Source organism: Acanthochromis polyacanthus, chromosome 6, assembly GCF_021347895.1.
Source record: "Acanthochromis polyacanthus isolate Apoly-LR-REF ecotype Palm Island chromosome 6, KAUST_Apoly_ChrSc, whole genome shotgun sequence".
NCBI lineage: Eukaryota > Metazoa > Chordata > Actinopteri > Pomacentridae > Acanthochromis > Acanthochromis polyacanthus.
Window position 1 is genome coordinate 21,551,237 of NC_067118.1, and position 20,675 is coordinate 21,571,911.

General features: G+C 40.1%; 1 protein-coding gene across 1 annotated transcript in view; it reads right to left on the reverse strand.

Moving 5' to 3' along the window:
- Positions 1–16,811, reverse strand: part of oprl1 (opiate receptor-like 1) — a 120,955-nt gene extending 104,144 nt beyond the window's left edge. Inside the window, 3 exon segments of the mRNA XM_022204728.2 lie at positions 5,785–5,806; positions 5,809–6,010; positions 16,122–16,811. Of these exon segments, the coding sequence (XP_022060420.2) occupies positions 5,785–5,806; positions 5,809–5,983 (197 nt within the window). The 5' untranslated portion in view covers positions 5,984–6,010; positions 16,122–16,811.
- Between the last annotated feature and the right edge of the window lie 3,864 nt (positions 16,812–20,675).

Consider the following 20,675-nt stretch of genomic DNA (forward strand, 5'->3'; position numbering starts at 1 on the left):
TTTCTCAGCCTCTCACTTCCAGTCAGTCTTGCAGCTTTTACTGTATAACCGCTTTTACAAAATATGAAATTCAGGAATTCATTAGACACCACCTTTGAGTAAAGGAAAAGATACTACACCTACATTTTGCATAACCTCTGGCTATGGAAAGACACCAACCAGTGAAGGTTTATAATTTTGCGTTTTATGTTCAAGGAAACCTTGCTGCGTGGCTACAGTATTTGTTAAAAAGAACGTGTGTGGGGGGCATGTTTGTGTAGGTTCAATGTCCCCCCCCCATCTGCTACTAAAGAACTATTAAGATTTATCTAGCTGTGAGTATGCCATAAAATCACATCAAAATGTCATATTAGCTGCGCAGTAAAAAACACCCTCATTTACGTTTTCTTATCTCTTATTTCCTTCTTTCTTGTTGCCGCTCTTCATGAATAAGTGATTTCAGGCAGCCTGGTGTTATGAGATTCCTTGAAGCCTGCTACAGCTCCCGGATGAGATTTCAGTCTATGCCAGGTAATTACCCATAATCCATCACCTTAATACTGAGTCTAGCAGAGTCCCATTGGGTCCCATTTTTTATAGTTCTTTGGGATAATATGGACATCTTTAAATTCAAAGCACTTGGCTGATATTTGACCTACACTGAGTCTGAGATTATTCATTACTGCTTTCAGGGTGTTTAAGGTTCATCCAACAACCAGTATACTTACCTGTTGAGTAATGTATACATGATGTAGAGACGGTGCCTTGCATTTAGAGCAAGAAAGTAAAATACGCATATTCAGATTTAGACTTGGGTCTGAAGGTGAAAAAAAAGAGTCCAATGTGTTTTTTATGTCCAAACTGGCATAATACATATGTATAGGTGTCGGTATAGGTATAGGTAGGTATTTAAGGTATATATGTTCCTAATATTTTGCCTTCCTAAAGTATATGGAACACCTTTAAAAGTAATACACTCCAGTACAAAACCACTATTATTGCAGACCTCAATAATAAACATCTCTTTCCTGATGACAAAAATGTATAATCTTCATCAAAGTAGAATACATGTCAGAGCTGTTGCATTGGATTGGAAAAGATTTCAAAAGAACGCATTATAAAGTGACTGGTGAATGTAATCTTATTTTTAAAAGAACCCACATAAAGTGGTATCTATATGAAAGAGAAAGTTCATGTAACAATTATCTCTTTAATCCATCCATCCATAAGCAATATGCACTTATCCTTTCAGAGTGCTGCATGGTGCTGGAGTCGTTCCTAGCTGACACTGGGTAAGAGGCGTGGTACAGTCACACACAGTCCATAATGGGGCAACATGAAAGGGCAGGCAACCATTCACACACATTCCAACCTGCTGCGGCCGACCGACCTAAGCTGCATGTCTCTGGATTGTTAAAATTCTTAATATTCAGGGCGTATGAATCTGCTGAATAAACCTCTTGTGGAGTTCAGGTATTATACATAAATGAATATCTCCAACAGTAACTTGTCATATTGTATTTGACTACTTGAACTGCTCCATGAAGCTCTTGAGGAACTTGGGTATTTCATCAATGTAAGTCTGAGATAATAAGAAAAAGATTCAGTCAGATCAATGAAATTCACCCCAGTCTCAGAGGTTAATGAGTGCAGATGCTTGCACTGTTCCTCCTCATCTAGTCATGCCAAGTGATGGGGTCAGCATCATGTCTATAACAGAGGCTGCTGACATTTTTGATGAGGCAAGTTGTCGAAGGCGGCCATCTTAACAGAGGGCACGTGAATGAGAGCTTGCATGGCTGAGTACACAAGTGAAGTAACTGTAGTGGAGATTCAGTTCGTGCGCATTAGTCCGAAGAGTGTGTGTCTGTGTTTTCTGTGTGACTAAGCGTGGGTGAGAAAGGAATAATTCTCAGCATGTGTCCATGTGCGCACGAGTGTGTGTGTGGGTGTGACTCATATTTCTATCTTCAGAACATCATGCAGATGTCACAATGAGAGCAAGGATAGTAATTATCAACCAAAGAGTTAGAGAGGCACCATGGAGACAACACTGTAACACACACACTAAAATTCCCAAACTATAACAATTTTCCCTACGCTTCAGTTCTCCAGAAGAGAGCTGGACATTATTGGGGTAAAAAAAAAAAAAGAAAAAAGATGTTGAGCTATTTGTTTTGCTGCTATAAATAGTCCCACAACCATACAGAGACTAAAGCACTGCATAGAAAATGGATGGATGAATGGATGCTAAATCCATGCTAGGGTTTGCACCCCCCTATGCCATCAGATTTGGTTTTGCACTTGTCATCCAAAACCCTGTGGTGCCAATTTAAATGGTCAAAACTAATTAGGCATGTTGCCTGCATAGAGGCAACAACTGCAAAACACTGCAGACCAAATGAATATTTTTTTCTGTATCATACTTTATGTAGCTGAATATTTCCTTGCATCTGAAGTTGTTGTTAAATCTCAGAGACTCTTAGATAACTAGTGGGAAATCAGAACCAATACAAGTTTTATTTTTTGTGTCAAGCAAAAACAAAGTTCACATCACAATTCTTTCAACATGACTGTTGCAAATGTGAACATTGCAGTGATTGAAGCTCAAAGTACATGTTGTGCAGCCCTGCTGCTGACCAGCTTTAACATGGGCTCACACTGTACTTAATGAAGGTTCAAAGAAGAAAAAAGGAGAAACTGTAGTTTTGTGACAGTTCATAGGACTGAGTATAAATGCTAACCATGCCATGTGTAAAGGGAAATTGTCACTTTGTCAGGGAACTTACTTGACTTACTTGATCTGAGACTCTCAATATTTTTTTTTCAGATGGTTCATGCCAAGTTACATATCATGTAAAGAAGGCCGAAGAACAGGATTAACATCACAATGTTATTTGCTGGTGCTCTGTATGTGGACTCTGTTACTTGTACTTCATCACAGAGGAAAGATAAACTGTACCGACAGTATAAAACTTAGACATGTAAACATTTTAGGCTCCCATTTTTCCCAGTGTAAATCTCCCACTTGTAGTCACCAGCCATCTTTCAAACTTCAAAAGGTCTTGAGCAACATTTTGAACAGGTGTCACAGGAAAAAAAGAGAAATAATGGGGCAATAAATGCTCAATGCAAATGTATCCATAGACAGCATGAGAAGTCACTAATCTAAATTAATGCTATGGTCTTCACAGTCACAAAAAAAAAAAAGAAAGAAAAGCACTCAGAGGGCGGTACTCCGCCAAGGTTGCTCAGTCTTTGTTTTATTTCCGACAGATGAAATCTTGAAAAAATTTGAACCAAATTGTGTGATCTAAATACGGGCAGCAGGAATTGATGGGACTCGCCAATACCCCAACAATTTAATAAATTGTTCCTTGTATCATTTCCAACTGATAAGTTCCAATAAGTCTGCAGCGGTGGATTTGTAGTAGGATCGCAATCATGTGATCGTCAGCAGGCAGGAAGCATAGCGTTCACTTGTAGTCATAGTTACAGTGACAAAGTGCCGTTATCTCGCAAAACAGAAATCTTTTAACAAATCCATGATCCAGACTGTAAGCCTCACTCCCAAATCTAATCAGTTGGTTCTTGTGTCATTTCTAACCCCTCCTAAAATTTCCTCCGAATCCGTTAGTTGCGTTTCCGATTAATGTTGCTAACAGATGAGAGAAAACAGATGAACAAATGGATGCCGATTGTCACACAACTGAGAAGTAAAAAAAAAAAAATCAAATAATTCTTCCAAGAAAAGAGCCATGTTTATTCCTCCAGCAGAGTCTCACAAAATTAGGAGAATGTGTGACATGGAGTACTGAAGCTGTTCTGGAGTCTGGCAGTAGACCTAAGCCTTACTACCACCATGTCTACATATATTAAGGCCAATTTATGTCTTTACATAACCTGTTCTGTCTTATGTTGGTGGACAGATTGGAAAAGAAATTGACATCTCAAAATTCCCTGCTAGGACTTCCCAGTATAAAACCAAAGCAAAAGTGAGAGCACAGCTGTCAGCTATGTTACATCGCATGTTTGAAATGACATCAGTCTCAAGCGAACAACTATGATGCCTTACTACAGAGCAAAACTCCAGCAAAGTATGGCAAAAACAACAAGGTTTTTCTCTCTCTCTCTCTCTCACACACACACACACACACACACTTGTGTACACGAACACGCACACACTCCCTGAGCTCAACATCATATACATGAGTAACAGCTGGTGCTCTCAGGGCAAATGCACTAACTGAAGCAACATGAATCCACCTACGCTCTGTTCAGTCAAATCCATGGGAGAATAATGTGCACAAACACACACATGTGCTTGAACACACAGTGGCATCCATGACCCATACGTGACCAGACAGTTGGCTATCAGGCATTCCATGGGAATATCTGCACAACCAGGAACACTCACACACACAGACGCGTGCTAAGGGGGTTTATGTGTTTTGAAAGTTCTCCTTTTATGTTCGGAAAAAAAATGCTCAAAAAGAACCTGATGTTTCAAGCTGCAACTACTGATGATTGCCCTTTTGAATAACCACTTACCAGCAGGGGAACATTCATCCACTATCTATACACCACTGTATCTTCATTAGAGTTGTGGGGAGCAGACTATCCCAGCTGACTTAGGGTGAAAACAGGGGACACCCTGAACAGGTCCCCAGTCTATCACAGGGCTACATACAGAGACAAATAATCACACTCCCATTCACACCTATGGATACTTTAGAGTTACCATATAACCTCAGCTTGTTTTTAGACTGTCGGAGGAAGATGGAGAGAACCCAAGCATGCACAGGGAGGAACGCTTACTGGGGATCTTCTAGCTGCAAGGTGAAAATGCTAACCACCAAGCCACTGTGCAGCCCAGCAGGAAAACAAACAAACAAAATCATACCCCAATTTAATTGATAACAACACCACAACAAAGCTAAATGACACCAAGGAGCATTCAAAAACGCAATAAATTTCCATATCCCCATCATCTGGTCATATTGAGATCTGAAAAACGGAAGTAAAGTTTGCTTCTGCCTAGACAAAATTGTAAATTAGACAGGGAACAACTTTACTCAGTCCTATAAATCTTCAACTGCAACTCCACCAAATTTGATGCAACGTAAAAGAAACACAATGCTACATCCATTTGTAATACCAGTGTCAGGCGTCCTCTTCGGTGAAAGCATCATGCTCACACACCTTCAGACGCCTTCATCGTTCAGATTGTATCATAAATATACACTTTAAAAGTATATTGATGTAAATTTCAATAATTCAAGCAAGAAAAAAGAAAAATGCATTGACTGGAAAAAAAAATCAACAATTGTGCAGCAGCAAAGTGTTTTTTCAGCTTAGAATGAAGCCCTTGGGAGGGCTTCAATCCCTGGAATTGAAATGCACTGGTCCATCAAAGGTGTCCAGAGCACAAAGATGTTCTGAGGAAAGCAACAAATCTCAGTCATTCTACTCAATAAACGATGCAGATGACTATCAGAATTAAAATTGAATAATTGTCTCTCAATCACTCTATTGATTTTTGGACTAATAATGCAGTGCTGGCATTGATGTTTCTTTCTAAGCAATGACTGGACCTGTGATCAATGGACTCACTGATGTGCTTAGCCTAAATTATTTATAGATTTATGTCATAAATCTTGTCAGTTTGGATTGTCATGTCATCATTCTCAACTACAAAGCCTGTGATTGTCATTTGTAGAAAATTACGTGAGCACATTGAGCTATATTAGAAACAGTTTTTAAGCCCGTGTTCTGCGTTAATAAAGAAATTCATATTATTTTTACCTTATGATGACGTACATGACCAGAAGTTTCCCACCAGGCCAATGACACAGACGATCATGTAGACGACCACGATGGTGACCTTCACCCCGGTCGGCAGTAAGGCGTCGGTCTCGTTGTAGGCACTGCTGAAGTTGTTCTGGAAAATCGAGTCGTTGTAGAGCTGCAGCTCCGCCAGCAGGAACTCGTCTGGGAACTCCATGTCTGATCAGGGACGTTTTACACCCACCTGAAAGAAGAAAGGAAGCTTTTGCTGACTTCCAGTTTCATTTCTGAAGTTACATACAGATGAACTCCACTGTGGCTTCACCATCAAAGCACACTTCCACCCACACTGGACCGCATCCATCAGTGAATCAGGTGACGTCAGAGGGTTTCACATTTTAACCAGAGAGATCAGCGAAACACCGCTTTGGTTACTCCCTAAATATGTGATGTGCAATGGCCGCTTTGAATTAAAAAATAGCTTCCTAAAAGCACGGACTATGTGTGATAGTCACAACATTCACACAACTAAACCGCAAGCTGTGCTAGCAAATGTAAAATGACTGATCATTCTCGCTTCTTCTCTTATGATTTATGACATTATACATTTTTCATACTACATACAGGACATTTTTGAGTTCTCTCTACTTCTAGCCATGTTTGTCTTGTTCCCATGGAGGCGCAGGACTTTATATTGCAGTGAAAAGTGATCCCACAGTGAGTAAAATATGATAGGAGGATGAAGAAGTCAACTTGATGCCACCAAAATCCGAGAAAGGACGAAAGGAAGGAAGATACCAGCTTGAGTCTGGGTGTGTAGGAACAGAAGGTGCAAAGACAAAGGGGGAAGAAGGGGAGAAAAGAGTGAGTAGATGGGGAGGATGTAAAAACAATGTGATGAAGGAAACTGAACAGGAACAAAACAAGAGAAGAGGAATTGACAGCATGAAAATTTCTATTAATGCACTGCCATGAGGGATACATCAATGCCAAGAGATGTGTGAGAAAGAGATTAGGAGAAAGAACCAGGAAGACAGAGAGGGGAGATGACATCAATATTTATGGATGGTAATGCAGTGCAAGGAGAGAGAAATTGTGCTGGAATATTGGGATATCATCATAATTCTACAGCAGAACACAAAACAGACATTTGTTCATACATTTAAGGAAGAAGGCTAGGTTTGTGATGGTCTGGACCTTTAAACTTAGGGATCAGATAAGACACGGAGTAAAAGTCCAAAATCCAAGTTTAAATAAACAAGACATGAGCGAAATACAGGAAGGAGTCAGTGAAGCAGCCAGTCCAGATAAGGAGCAGGTCAAAAGGTAAAATTTAGCAACAGTTCACGTATCCAAAAATACATCAAGAGTTACTGAGGATCAGGCAAAAACAGAAACCAGAACAGGCACAAGGAATCACAAAAATACCAAGGAATGGCCAGAGCGTTCTGCTGTAGGACATATAACAACAGTCTGACAACGGGGAAAAGATCTGCTTGGTGAATGCATAATGAGTAAGTAATTTGCTAACTCAACATGAAACTGAAAGCTGCACAAAAAATGGCAGTAAAACTAATCAAGAAGCATGAAAGCAACACTCAGCAAAAAAACAGAACATGATCACTAAGAATCTTTTTCTTCTTACAAGTAGGACACCAGTAATAAATACTGGTTTTTAAAAGGAAACAACCTGTATTTTCCCCCGTTAAACTTAGAGCTGGGTGATTTAATTGTAAAAACCTAGCATTATAGAAAGTTTCAATTTAGTCTAAATGATAATAATTAACATTACTTGCTGACTTATTTGCAAAGGCAAGTATTTTCAATGTAATCACCTTTCTTTGAATGTATCATTTAAATATACCTAACACACAAATAAACAAATTAGCCACATAAATAAAAATTAGAAAAGCACTCAGAGAGTGTAGTACTTTGCCAAGAATGCTTAGTCATTGTATGATTTCAGATGGATAAGTCCTGATAAGTCCACAGCGTTGGATTTGTTGTAGGATCGCAATCATGTGATAGTCAGCAGGCAGTTGGCCTAGTGTTCACTTTTGTCACAGTTACAATGCCACTATCTTGCAATGATAACAAAATCTTTAACAAATTCATGAATCCAGACTATCACTGCCAATATCTAACCACTTGGTCCTTGTGGCATTTCTGATCTTCAATGAAAATTTCATCCAAATCCATTTGTCCGATTTTGAGTAATGTTGCAAACTGACAGACAGACACACACACAGACAGATACCAAATGTCACATAACTCTTTTATCCTTACTTATTACTCCGTCAAGGAACGTGGCGGAGTAATAATTAAGGATAAAACAGTGATCTTGCCAATTTATTACCATAAAAGAAAACAACTTTGACTAGACTAGTGCACCTCAGGAAATCTACACAGCTCTGGGAATATTGATGAAAGGCAAAATGGGTCCATTTTCATTATCTGCTTTCATGATAGTGCGCACATGATGCTTTTAAAATGATTGAACATCATGTTAAATCATATCCTTAATTCTACTCAAGAAGTGTCTAATGGTGATGCACATTACTTCTATAATTTTATCACCCATTCCAACTTTGTGTTGTCTGTCCATCTGTCCACCCACACATCCTCCATAAGCACAGTTTGCAGTTCTACAGAAATCTCACACTCCTTTGCTCTCCAACGTTGCTGGAAGGTAATGATGAAAGCTTCTCTTTAGAGGAATTCTAACGTTTGGTGAAGAGTCAACTAAACTTGAACATGAAGTTCTCAGGTCTCACTTCTATTCGTGGTAGTGGACAGATATTGAGGGGAAAATGAAATGGGGAGTCAGTTTAGGCGATTTAGCCAACTGAGGATGTCTCCTGTGGGGGTATTCTGGGACCATCTAACAGAGAGGATGCCCTACGGCTGAGAGGATTACATATTCCAACTGACCTGGGTACACCCAGAATCCCTAAGGGAGAGCTAAGCAATAGGGATGAATCCCTGGGCTGCCTATTTTAAATGCTGCTTGATGGAGTCGAACTTGGAGAAGTGAGAGGAAATAAAGAAACTAAAGGATGTGCACTACTGTTCGAAGGTTTGGGGTCACCCAGATAATTTCATGTTTTCCTGAAAACTCACACTTTTATTCATGTGCTAATACAACAGCACAAGGGTTTTCTAATCATCAATTAGCCTTTCAACACCATTAGCTAACACAATGTAGCATTAGAACACAGGAGTGATGGTTGCTGGAAATGTTCCTCTGTACCCCTATGTAGATATTCCATTAAAAATCAGCCCTTTCCAGCTAAAATAGTCATTTACCACATTTATAATGTCTAGATTGTACTTCTGATTAGTTTAATGTTATCTTCATTGAAAGAACTGCTTTTCTTTTAAAAATAAGGACATTTCTAAGTGACCCCAAACTTTTGAAGGGTAGTACGTAGGATTTACTCCAAATTAATTACAGTGCCAGTGTTTATTATAATACAAGAACATGGTCATGAATGTGTTTTACAGTGACGAGCCATTTCCCTGATACTGTACAAACATAAGGTATATTAGGCGCTAGCTATTGGGATACCTCTGTTCCACTGCAACAGCCCTTCATGCAAGCTGCAGCAGCAGTACATCAAGATGATGCGATGAACCCAGCGCCCTCCTCTCTCTCTCTGCGTAATCATGAATATTCATCAAATCAAAACAGCAAAGTAGCTCTGCTCTGTTGCCGAATTTCCCCAGGGTTACTGCCAGGCTTAATATACATGCTTTATATATGCTCTCATATCTCTCTTTCTTCTCTTGTTCCTTCCTCAAGTTTTTCTCCATCACTCTCTTTTCCTCCCCACCCCACTCCTGACATCCAAACTCTTCATTCTGACACAGTCTGTTATGTTTTCCAGGTTCAATCTCTGCTTCAGCAGCAGTGTGTGTACGTGTGTGTGTGTGTGTGTGTGTGTGTGTGTGTGTGTGTGTGTGTGTGTGTGTGTGTGTGTGTGTGTGTGTGTGTGTGTGTGTGTGTGTGTGTGTGTGTGTGTGTGTGTGCTGGTATGTGTGTTTTGGCTGCCTAAGGTTTGATGAATGCGCTTTAAAAGTTAGAGCCTTCAGTATGTGTCCATGTAAGGCTGCAGTGGCACTCTGGGTGGGCTGCTGTGTACCACTTTCAGCATGTGTGAGAGGACTAAGAAGCACTAATGACACTGATGTTTTTATTACTGCCGCAGGAAGAAGGACGAAGAGCATGTAGGAAAGTAGCTAACTACACACGTGGACAAAATTGTTGGTACCCCTCAGTTAAAGAAGGAAAAACCCACAATTCTCACTGAAATCACTTGAAACTCACAAAAGTAACAATAAATAAAATTTATTGAAAATTAAATAATCAAAATCAGCCATCACTTTTGAATTATTGATTAACATAATTATTTAAAAAAACAAACTAATGAAATAGGGCTGGACAAAAATGATGGTACCCATAACTTAATATTTTGTTGCACAACCTTTTGAGGCAATCACTGCAATTAAACGATTTCTGTATTTGTCAATGAGCGTTCTGCAGCTGTCAACAGGTATTTTGGCCCACTCCTCATGAGCAAACAGCTCCAGTTGTCTCAGGTTTGATGGGTGTCTTCTCCAAATGGCATGTTTCAGCTCCTTCCACATATGTTCAATGGCATTCAGATCTGGGCTCATAGAAGGCCACTTTAGAATAGTCCAACGCTTTTCTCTCAGCCATTCTTGGGTGTTTTTGGCTGTGTGTTTTGGATCGTTGTCTTGTTGGAAGACCCATGACCTGCGACTGAGACCAAGCTTTCTGACACTCGGCAGCACATTTCTCTCCAGAATGCCTTGATAGTCTTCAGATTTCATCGTACCTTGCACACTTTCAAGACACCCTGTGCCAGATGCAGCAAAGCAGCCCCAAAACATTACTGAGCCTCCTCCATGTTTCACCGTAGGGACAGTGTTCTTTTCTTCGTATGCTTGGTTTTTGAGTCTATGAACATAGAGTTGATGTGCCTTACCAAAAAGCTCCAGTTTGGTCTCATCTGTCCAAAGGACATTCTCCCAGAAGCTTTGTGGCTTGTCAACATGCATTTTTGCAAATTCCAGTCTGGCTTTTTTATGAGTTTTTTTCAGCAGTGGTGTCCTCCTTGGTCGTCTCCCATGAAGTCCACTTTGGCTCAAACAACGACGAATGGTGCCATCTGACACTGATGTACCTTGGCCTTGGAGTTCACCTTTAATTTCTTTGGAGGTTGCTCTGGGCTCTTTGGATACAATTCCAACGATCCGTCTCTTCAATTTGTCATCAATTTTCCTCTTGCGGCCACGTCCAGGGAGGTTGGCTACTGTCCCGTGGGTCTTGAACTTCTGAATAATATGAGCCACTGTTGTCACAGGAACTTCAAGCTGTTTAGAGATGGTCTTATAGCCTTTACCTTTAAGATGTTTGTCTATAATTTTTTTTTGGATGTCCTGGGACAATTCTCTCCTTCGCTTTCTGTTGTCCATGTTCAGTGTGGTACACACCTTTTCACCAAACAGCAGGGTGACTACTTGTCTCCCTTTAAATAGGCAGACTGACTGATTATGAGTTTGGAAACACCTGTGATGTCAATTAAATGACACACCTGAGTTAATCATGTCACTCTGGTCAAATAGTTTTCAATCTTTTATAGAGGTACCATCATTTTTGTCCAGGCCTGTTTTATTAGTTTGTTTTTTTAAATAATTATGTTAATCAACAATTCAAAAGTGATGGCTGTTTTTGATTATTTAATTTTCAATAAATTTTTATTTATTGTTACTTTTGTGAGTTTCAAGTGATTTCAGTGAGAATTGTGGGTTTTTCCTTCTTTAACTGAGGGGTACCAACAATTTTGTCCACGTGTGTAGCAACTAGTTATTACACTTCCAATATTCCACTCAAGTGTCTTGAATGTAGCAAGTTATTACCTCTACTCTGGTGTCAGTAATTATCTGTCGATCAAAATGCTTCGGATAGATTTTTATGCCAAGTTTGCAAAATAACAATGGGATCTGTGCACAACTCTGCTAACTACAGCAAGAATATTAATCCAGCAGCGGTAACTCCCATCCATTGTGGCATTTAATTACTCCAGTCTATTTGTGTTGTTTAAAGACATCATTTTGTCTTCTCTGACTAATGCACGTCATGTGGTGTTTCTCCATGGTGGTGACAGAAAGGAGACGAGAGGAGCAACAAGTGTCGACAACTGGAGTCAAACTGCGGACACTGAAGTCAACTATCCCTGCTCTTCTTATTCTTTTGGGGTCTCTGTGCTGATTCCGTTGCCCTGAGCAGCATCCAGGAAAGCAAAGCGACGATATGAGTTATAAGCGAAAGCTATTCATGCTGCAGAATGAATAAACTCACTTACTATTAGGAATGCCATACTTGTTGCCAAATTCAACACAGTTGTAAACAGTATCTGCTTGAGTTACTGCAGCTTTCTGTCAGCTTTACCCTGTCTGGCTATTCTCTCTCTCTGACAGCTCCCGTTAACAAGGCTTTACTGTCTTCCCTAATTTCTGTTCTTATACAACTGAACTGTGATCTTATAACAATCTGAGCCGCTTCATCTGAAAGACTAAGACTATATGGTTGATTTTAAGAAAACATGCTAGTTCTGGATAAAATACAATCCATTTCACTTCATGCAGAAAGCTTTTCCTCTGTTTTCTTGTTTACCACAGTGATGATTCCTGGACCATCAAACATCTGACTGATTCTGAGGACCTCTGGGTGTCACATGTAGCTGTACTTTGGTGTCATCTGTCACCGCGCTACTGCTGGGTAGTTCAATAATCCTATCAAAATATGTGACTGTTGGAGTGGTGGCTCAGCAGTTAAGGCTCTGGGTAACTGATCAGAAGGTCATGGGTTCAACTTCCAGCACTGTTGGGCCCATTGCCGCATCTTCCTCCATAGGGATGAACTAAATATTCTCTGTTGTTGCAGTTTTTCAACAAGATGTTTGCCTTGTAACATGTGCCTAAAGGGTACATCTTAACCCAAACCCCGATATAGTAATTTTGGTGCCACACTTCAAGTTAATATAAAAACAAAGAAAGAAAAAAAGACAACCGTGAAAGCAAAACATACTCACCAAATGAAATAACCTCAGTGAAAAAATAAAATAACGATCTGACATATGACAGAATCTCAGCCTCTTCAGTGAAATCTCTATGACTTACGCCATCATCTCTCAAGCCTCCTCGTGAGTCTACGGTGTACAAAGGTCTCCCTGAAGCACCAGAGGGTTTGGAGAAAATGGCTGCACTTGATGGCCTGTGAATATGAACAGGTTTGTGTCAGCCCATCTCACACCAACCGTAAGGCCACAGTCATGTCAATGAGATCCCATTTTTGTTTTTTCTCACTGTGATGTTTGAACTCAAAGAAACATCCCTGACCTGTTTGATCTTATGGATTACACTGCTGTCACATGATTGGCTGACTGGATAACTGTATGAATAAACAAGATGTTCCTAATGTAGCACTGGTGGATGTTTATGTAATTATTGCATTATTTCACGATTAACTTTTACAGTTTTAAATGCTGGTAAAACAGCAGTTATATGAAACACATGCCTTGAAGTGTCATCAGCTTCTACTATCACTGGATTAATAAAATTGGTTATAATTGGTAAATTGATAATAAAGTTGTGACAAGAAAGAGGTGACAAATGGAATAAGTGGACGAAGAAAAAGACCATATCTCTGGTTCTCCTGCACAATTTGGATAATTTCTTTTTACTTTCTATTGTAAATAACAAGTCACTGGAGTACCCTGCATCTTTTTTGTGCAATAATTGCACAGTTTGCAATAGAAATATATTGAAGTTAAGGCAATCAATGAGGGATAACAACCTGCTGGACAAAATCACATACATTCCAGGCAAAACCTGACCTGACATTCTTGTGTGTGTTTTGTTGTTGTTGTTTTTCATTCATTTAATGACTGAAGAAGCTCTGTTTCTTTCAAGCAGATCTACAGTTGTTCCGAATATTGCAATTCACCCTCATAATTCAATATTAATCACCCATCATGATTAGAACGGTTACTATAATGTTGGAAAAACAAAACAGTGAATGTCTTTTGGATCTCCTTAGAGGAAAACTAAACGGTTTTTAAAAGTGGACAAGCAAGGTTTAAATATTGTGAACTAAATGAGAGATCAGTGAGCTGCAGAGCATTTGTTTGTGCTGGATGCCCACAGGCTCAGATCTTTCTCAGAGGAAACAGAGAATACAAACAGTTGTTAATAAGTCCATGCGGTTCAGGTAAACTGGAGGAAGATGTAGTCCCTGTTTATTTTCATCCATTAAGCTTGTTCACGGCTGTCCAAATGCTTAATGTTACATAAAAGGACGTGATCCTGGTTTCCGCTTTTATTTTTTTCTCTCTCTACACTGCAAAGAACAACCTGGAGTCTCTTCTTCGCCAGTTACACGGAAAATATCCTGCACAACTTTAGTGTCCGCTGCAACAATCACCTGTTGATGACTGAGGATTGATGCTGACACTGTCATGATTATCACCAGAGTAAATGCTTGCTACAGACCTCTGGTAGCAAAACAATGTAACCCTTTACTAGGCAAATAAAAATCTATACCATTTGACAAATTTGGCAAAGACAATGATGTTGCTTTAAACTGAGGGTGAAAATAAGTGAAAGACAAGGAAAACAGCAGTGTGATCCAAAATACTCTGGTACAAACAAGCCACCAAAATCACCTTTGTTTCCAACATAACTACAATACACAAAAAAGTATTTCCACAACTCACAGAGAGGGACCAAAGAACACAGGGACACTGGGAGCCTGGATATCCTGCTCCTAAATTAAACATCACTTCCCTTTAAATGTTTATGACTGCAGGTTGGCACCAACTTGAAGACACACATGCAAACAGGAGATAATTGTACAGCACTGCACTGTGTTTTATACAGATTTTTACACCAGTGCAGTTCAATGAAGAGTTGATGAGCTTGCTGACTTCTCTAATGCTGCAATTTTCCCCTTGGATTCTGCTATTTTCTCTCTGCACATGTCAGCTGCAGGACTGGTTTTGAGCTGCACATCAGCAACAGGTCTGCCTCACGGGCCTTAAGAGCATACTCTGAAACTACGCCTGGTTTTCTCCTCGGAGTTGGCAATGATGTCCTGTATATTTATTGCTTTTAATCATAAGCTCCAGTGGAAAACTGTTTCTGGAATACATGCTCTACACATGCTGTACTATAACAATACCTCTTTCTTATAGCACATCAGCTGACTGCTCTGTTGTTGGGTCTGTGTGAAAAAATCCTTTTGTATGAGATCAGTTTCAGGCCAGTGCTGAACATTTTTGCCACACTGGTAACAATCTTGCTATCCATGCTTTATATCTTCAGTAAGCACCAACAGACCATTCTGCATGGCTGCATTTATTTGCATGGTGACAACAATATTTGGTACATTGGACTGTCTATCTTTTATTCATTGAAAGCTCAACTTAAGTTTTAATGCAACACTGACAACAAGGTGTTTGAAATAATTTAAAGCTCAGATAGCTACAAGTTACTGAGCAAACATAACCTGCTGATAAAAAAGGCAACACAGAACGCACAGTAAGTAAGGACACTTTGACTTGTGCTAAAAAGTTTATTTAACTTTTCATGCAGTTACTTGTTTGGTTTAAAGAGACTAAGAGAGTCAATGAAACTGGGACTTTCATTAGGCTGCCAGTGATATTTTTCTGTTTAGGAAGAACAGGTCTATTAGATTTCACCCTATAACTGCAATAGCATGATGATACTGTAAAATTAAGAGTGAAAAACTGCTCTGATCAGAGCCCTTCTGTTGTTTTGTGGCCAGTTCTGTCACATCACACTTGCACTTCCCTGCTCCAAAGTACTGTGTCAGTAGTAACAGAATCACATTTCCAGTAGAGACACTACACGAGTCAAAACACCCAATCAGACAGCACTTAAAGCAGTGATGCACTTCAGTCTGAGCGTAAAAATGCGCCCAACTTCCACCTTTCTTTGCAACGCAACTGGTCATAGAAATACAGCACGAGGGGGTGAAGCGTGTTTGCACCGACCGTCCTGCAAACACACGCCATAAATGCGACAACACTTCACATGAAACACGCCAGGCACACGTCTCCACCGGTCTCTATGCGGTGCGTTATGGCAACAGTTCAGATGAAGCGGCTCAGAATAAAAACAGTGACAAAGCGCAGACAGACAGATGGACGGACGCGGGCGCGATTCCTCTCGCTGCCCGCAGGACACACATGTGGACACATGCTGGGGATGGAGTTGCTTCGCTGCAGCGGGTATGTGCCTTATCCTACCTTCAGTCAGTGCCAACGGCTCCGGAGATCCCCGCAGACCGCCCCGAGGACACCGCTGCTGGAAGTTGTTGTGTTTCTCTCTGCGCTACTGTCTTGGATGTTGCTCTCTCTCTCTCTCTCGGCTTGTCTTCAAATTCACAGTTTCCTCCGCTTGTCATCACCAAGTAGTGGCAAAATCCAAAACCTCCTGTCAGGCGGTCCAGATTTTTTTTAAATTATTATTTTATTTTTTTCTCCGGGATGACGAGCTGAGAGAAAAACAGCTTCACCTCCAGTCAGCATCAGCTGGCAGAAAGACAGAGAGAGAGAGAAACGGAGAGAGGGTGAGGAAGAGGGAGAGGAAGAGGGAGAGGAGGGGTCTGCTGGGATGAAGATGCAGTCAGGCTCTGCGCTTTCTCTCTCTTTCTCGGTCGGATCGATGAGGGTTTGCTCGACACCCCTTCTCTTTCTCCTCTTCATCCCCGCACTAGTAACCCATCTTGTATGCGCATTTGAATCATCTGTGCGTGTGTGTACATCTTCAGAGTCTCCACGTTGTGTAGTTGTGTGTGTGTGTGTGTACAGCACCTGTAACGGTATGGCTGTGTGTACACACTGCGAGCTGTCCGTGTTTGGACTCTCTGATCCGGGAGGGATGATGAAGCAGAACCTGCAGTGATTCCATCTGAAGAGGAAACACGTGAATTCATGATCAGAGTGACACAACCTGCGATTGTAATCACATTACCTTTCCCATTAGCAAGGCGAGGTTACACAGGCTTTCTGTCCAATGAAATTTTCCCCTCACTTAGGCCAAGGAGGAGTGATGTCATGATTCTGATGTGGGTAATAAATGACTGAGTGATCCAACAGGTTACATGAGCAGTGCAGCAGTTCACAGTCTCACATGTATTGGTGGAATAATTATTTTCTGTGGGAGGGAAGAAAGGAAACAGCTTGATTCAGACAGCAAGGGCACAAAAAAGAAAGGGCTTGCTGAAATTTGTCATAAAGCCTCATGATAACCATGCTTGAGCTTGTAATATATAGATTTCATATAGATGGGTATGGACACTTTCATGTAAAGATCTGAATAAGTCTTCAACCACTTGTCCAAACAATGCTGAATGCACAGAAGATCAGTAAGACATTAGACAACCACAAACAGTCATTTGAGATCTGTATGAAACACTCAGGTCCAAGATTTTTGCACAAGCACAATGACAAAAAAGGGAGTTTTGATTTTGAATTTAGTTTTGGATTTCTCATAATAATGTAAACTCTGCAGTACCATGTCAGATGTATGTGATTGAGCTGTTTTGTTCTCCAGTTCTGTTCCCAACGGCCATTGTTTTTCTCTTCACTGTGGTATAGATTGACTGTATGGACTTCAATAACTTGAGTTAAGCTGTGATAACTTGCATTGCATCTTTACTAAGCAGACTTACCAGCATGTCCTCAAACAAAAAACGACCACATAGGTCGTCTGTACACGCCCGTATTACGACCCAGTGTTACGTTTTGACATATGCGACTTCTAGCAGTTGAGTAAATATCGACACTCCGGAGTCGCAGGTGAAACGTCACCATGAACAAACTTTCATCTAACACTATCCCTGTCCCTATCCCTAACCCTAACCTTAACCATAACCCTAAACCCATGTTGGGAAAGTGAGGAAAAAGCCGTTTTGCAACGGAAAAGCCGTTTCGTGAATTAAATCCCGTAATGTGTTCCTTTTCCCCGTAGGGGCGCTAACGTAAATACACTCTCACGGGTCGTATTCCGGTGCACGGTGCATACGACCGATGCGGTCATATGAATTTGAGGACTTGTTGGACTCACTGTTCATTCATTTACGACCATTTGAAATGTGACATCTGTTGGACAAATGTTTGTAGCAGAAGTGGCTTTTCTACATGTGTATTACTGAAAATGAGAAGTTAACTGTGTTTTTCTTCAACCTCTTTAACATTACATTTACCAATCTCACCAACTAGGTGTAGAGTTCTTTTATGGGTTTGTGGAAGCAAAATCAATTGTCAGCTCTTTGTTGTAAATTACTCTGCCAAGGAGGAGGGGGGTGGTATGCTAATGTTACCCTAGAACATTTCCTCAATCACTATTTTGTGAGGACTCTGTTGCTCAATCCTGCACCCATCACTGCCCAACATGATTGCAATGGTATAAAGAAAATCAAACAAGTCAAAGCTTTTCTCCTCATAGCAGAATTCTAATGAAGTTCAGTCAGACCATTCTGCAGTGGAGAATGGGCTGAATATGAGAGATTCTGTCTTCACAATCAATCTCCATTGACATTCTGTCGTGGTGGAGTACCTCAGGGCTCTATCCTAGCTCCTTTATTATTCTCATTGTATATTAATGGTCTCCCAGATGTCTGTCTGGGGCTTAATGTGCTGATGTATGCAGATGATGCAGTGAGCTTCACTCTGGGAGAGGACACTGTGATAATTGTTACAAATCTCTCAAATGCCTTATCCAAGATAGAAGACTGGTTAACATTGAACTGTCTCACGCTTAACACCAAAACAACTGTTTGTATGATGTTTACCAAAAAGAAAAAAGAAAACAATGACACATATAACTGAAAAATGACTGTCTGAGACAATCTTGTGTAAACTTTCTGAGATTGTTTGTTCATTAATATGCACTGTCTCGTCCAAATAAAGAAATGAAGTGAAATCAAACATCAAAACTTGTGGGAGAAAGTGCAAGCAACCAGTCACATGTGTGCTGCCCTCACATGGTTCTTCTGTAGCTGCAGTAGCCCCAGTTACAATTCTGATATTCTGCCAAACCTCAGATCACAGAATTGGAAGCAGTTGTCACTCCCAAATGATCTTGTGAATTGGGAACAGATATGACATCTAAATCTGACCCCTAAATGCATTCTTGCCTTGTGATGCTCTCAAAACCCGATTCATGGATCAAACTATTCAGTTCTGAGTTTGAATAATCCTCATCTGTCAAACTGTTCATCTTCATATTAGGTATTTCCAAGAAATGCCAAAAAGTCAAAAGCTGAGAATGTGCCTTAACATATTGCATTCAGGTAATTCAGGTAAACATATGAAAACAAGTCTTTACAATTCAAGCACAGAAAATCTTTGCTGCATTTGACTGAACTCTTTTAAACCCAAATGGAAACTTACCTTCAATTTATAGAGACAATTTTAAGGAAGAGGGCCACTGCACAGTGAAAATGGTTCAGATGTAACTATTAGTATTAGTTTTTAATAAAGAGATACAAACATAAGTTGAGACTTCATCATTCAACACTGCTGCCAAATTTCATTTATAAAAATCTTTTGAATATTTAGGGCCAAACCCCCCAAAATGGGATTTTTTAATTACAGCTCCACACACACACGCATAAAGTCTTTGATCATTTATTTTCATTTATTGCACCAAAGCCCCACTGAAAAACAAACAGATAGCTGAGATATTTTTCATGATAAGTCCACTGCAGTTGCTGAAAATAAGTCAGCATCAAATGGCATCATTATTTTACACTCACTATATATTCATGAAAGAAAAATAACCAAAGAGGTAAATGAACCCAGGATGAGCTCAGCGGTGCGTCAAAAACTGTCACAGTTATTTAAAGGGGACTTCTCCTTCAGTAAGTCTTCAGTTGTTTTTGTGACCTCAGCTAATCTGATCAGACAAATTGGCGGTAATGAACTATTGTGTGTGTGTGCATGTGTATTTGAGAGTCTTGAATGAGTCATTTTAGGGCCATAGCTGTTCTAATTTGACGTCTGGTCAACCAGTAATCTCAGGAGTCCTCAGGGCTCTCTGCTGGGTCACTTTCTGGCAACAGATGGAGTTTCTCAGACGACAAAAACACTTTGTGAACCCTTAAACCCATTTGCCTTTTTGATCTGGTTCATTTGAGTAGATAAAAAAAAGCTGCAGCCTGAACTCTGCTGAGGATTTAAAGGACAATACTAGTGATTTTGCATGTTAAAGGTTATGTCTTCACTAATTCACTTTCATTTTCAAATACCATTTTAAAGGACAAACTGTCTGTGCAGACCAGCAAAAAGTCTCAGAATAATCTCCATCCATATTAACATGCCCGAAAACATGTATTGTATGACCATCCACATTTCACACTTGATGTTTTTGTTCAGACTGCCCAGGAGCAATTCAATTCAGTTTTATTTATATACTCCCAAATACAGTTCAGATTGTTTCATGATGGTTTAAAGAACCCATATGCCTGATCCTCCAGAGAAAGCCCTAAGGTGACAGCGGCAAGACAAAACTCCCTTCACAGGAAGAAACCTTGAGCAGAGCCTGGCTCATATAGGGGGACCCTTATCTGTTCCCCAATCTTTCTGTTTCTGACTATCCAGACTCTCAGAGGGAAACTAAAACTAAAGTTAAACTAAAATGGGATCACCATACTTTCCAAAAGTCTCAGTTATAGTAGTGCTATAATACCGTAGTAGTGCAGAAGCTGTACACATAGCAAGAATTAGCAGTCTTAAAACAAAACTGCAGTATATTAATTTGGTGTATTTGCAATACATCTTCCATGCCAGTTATTT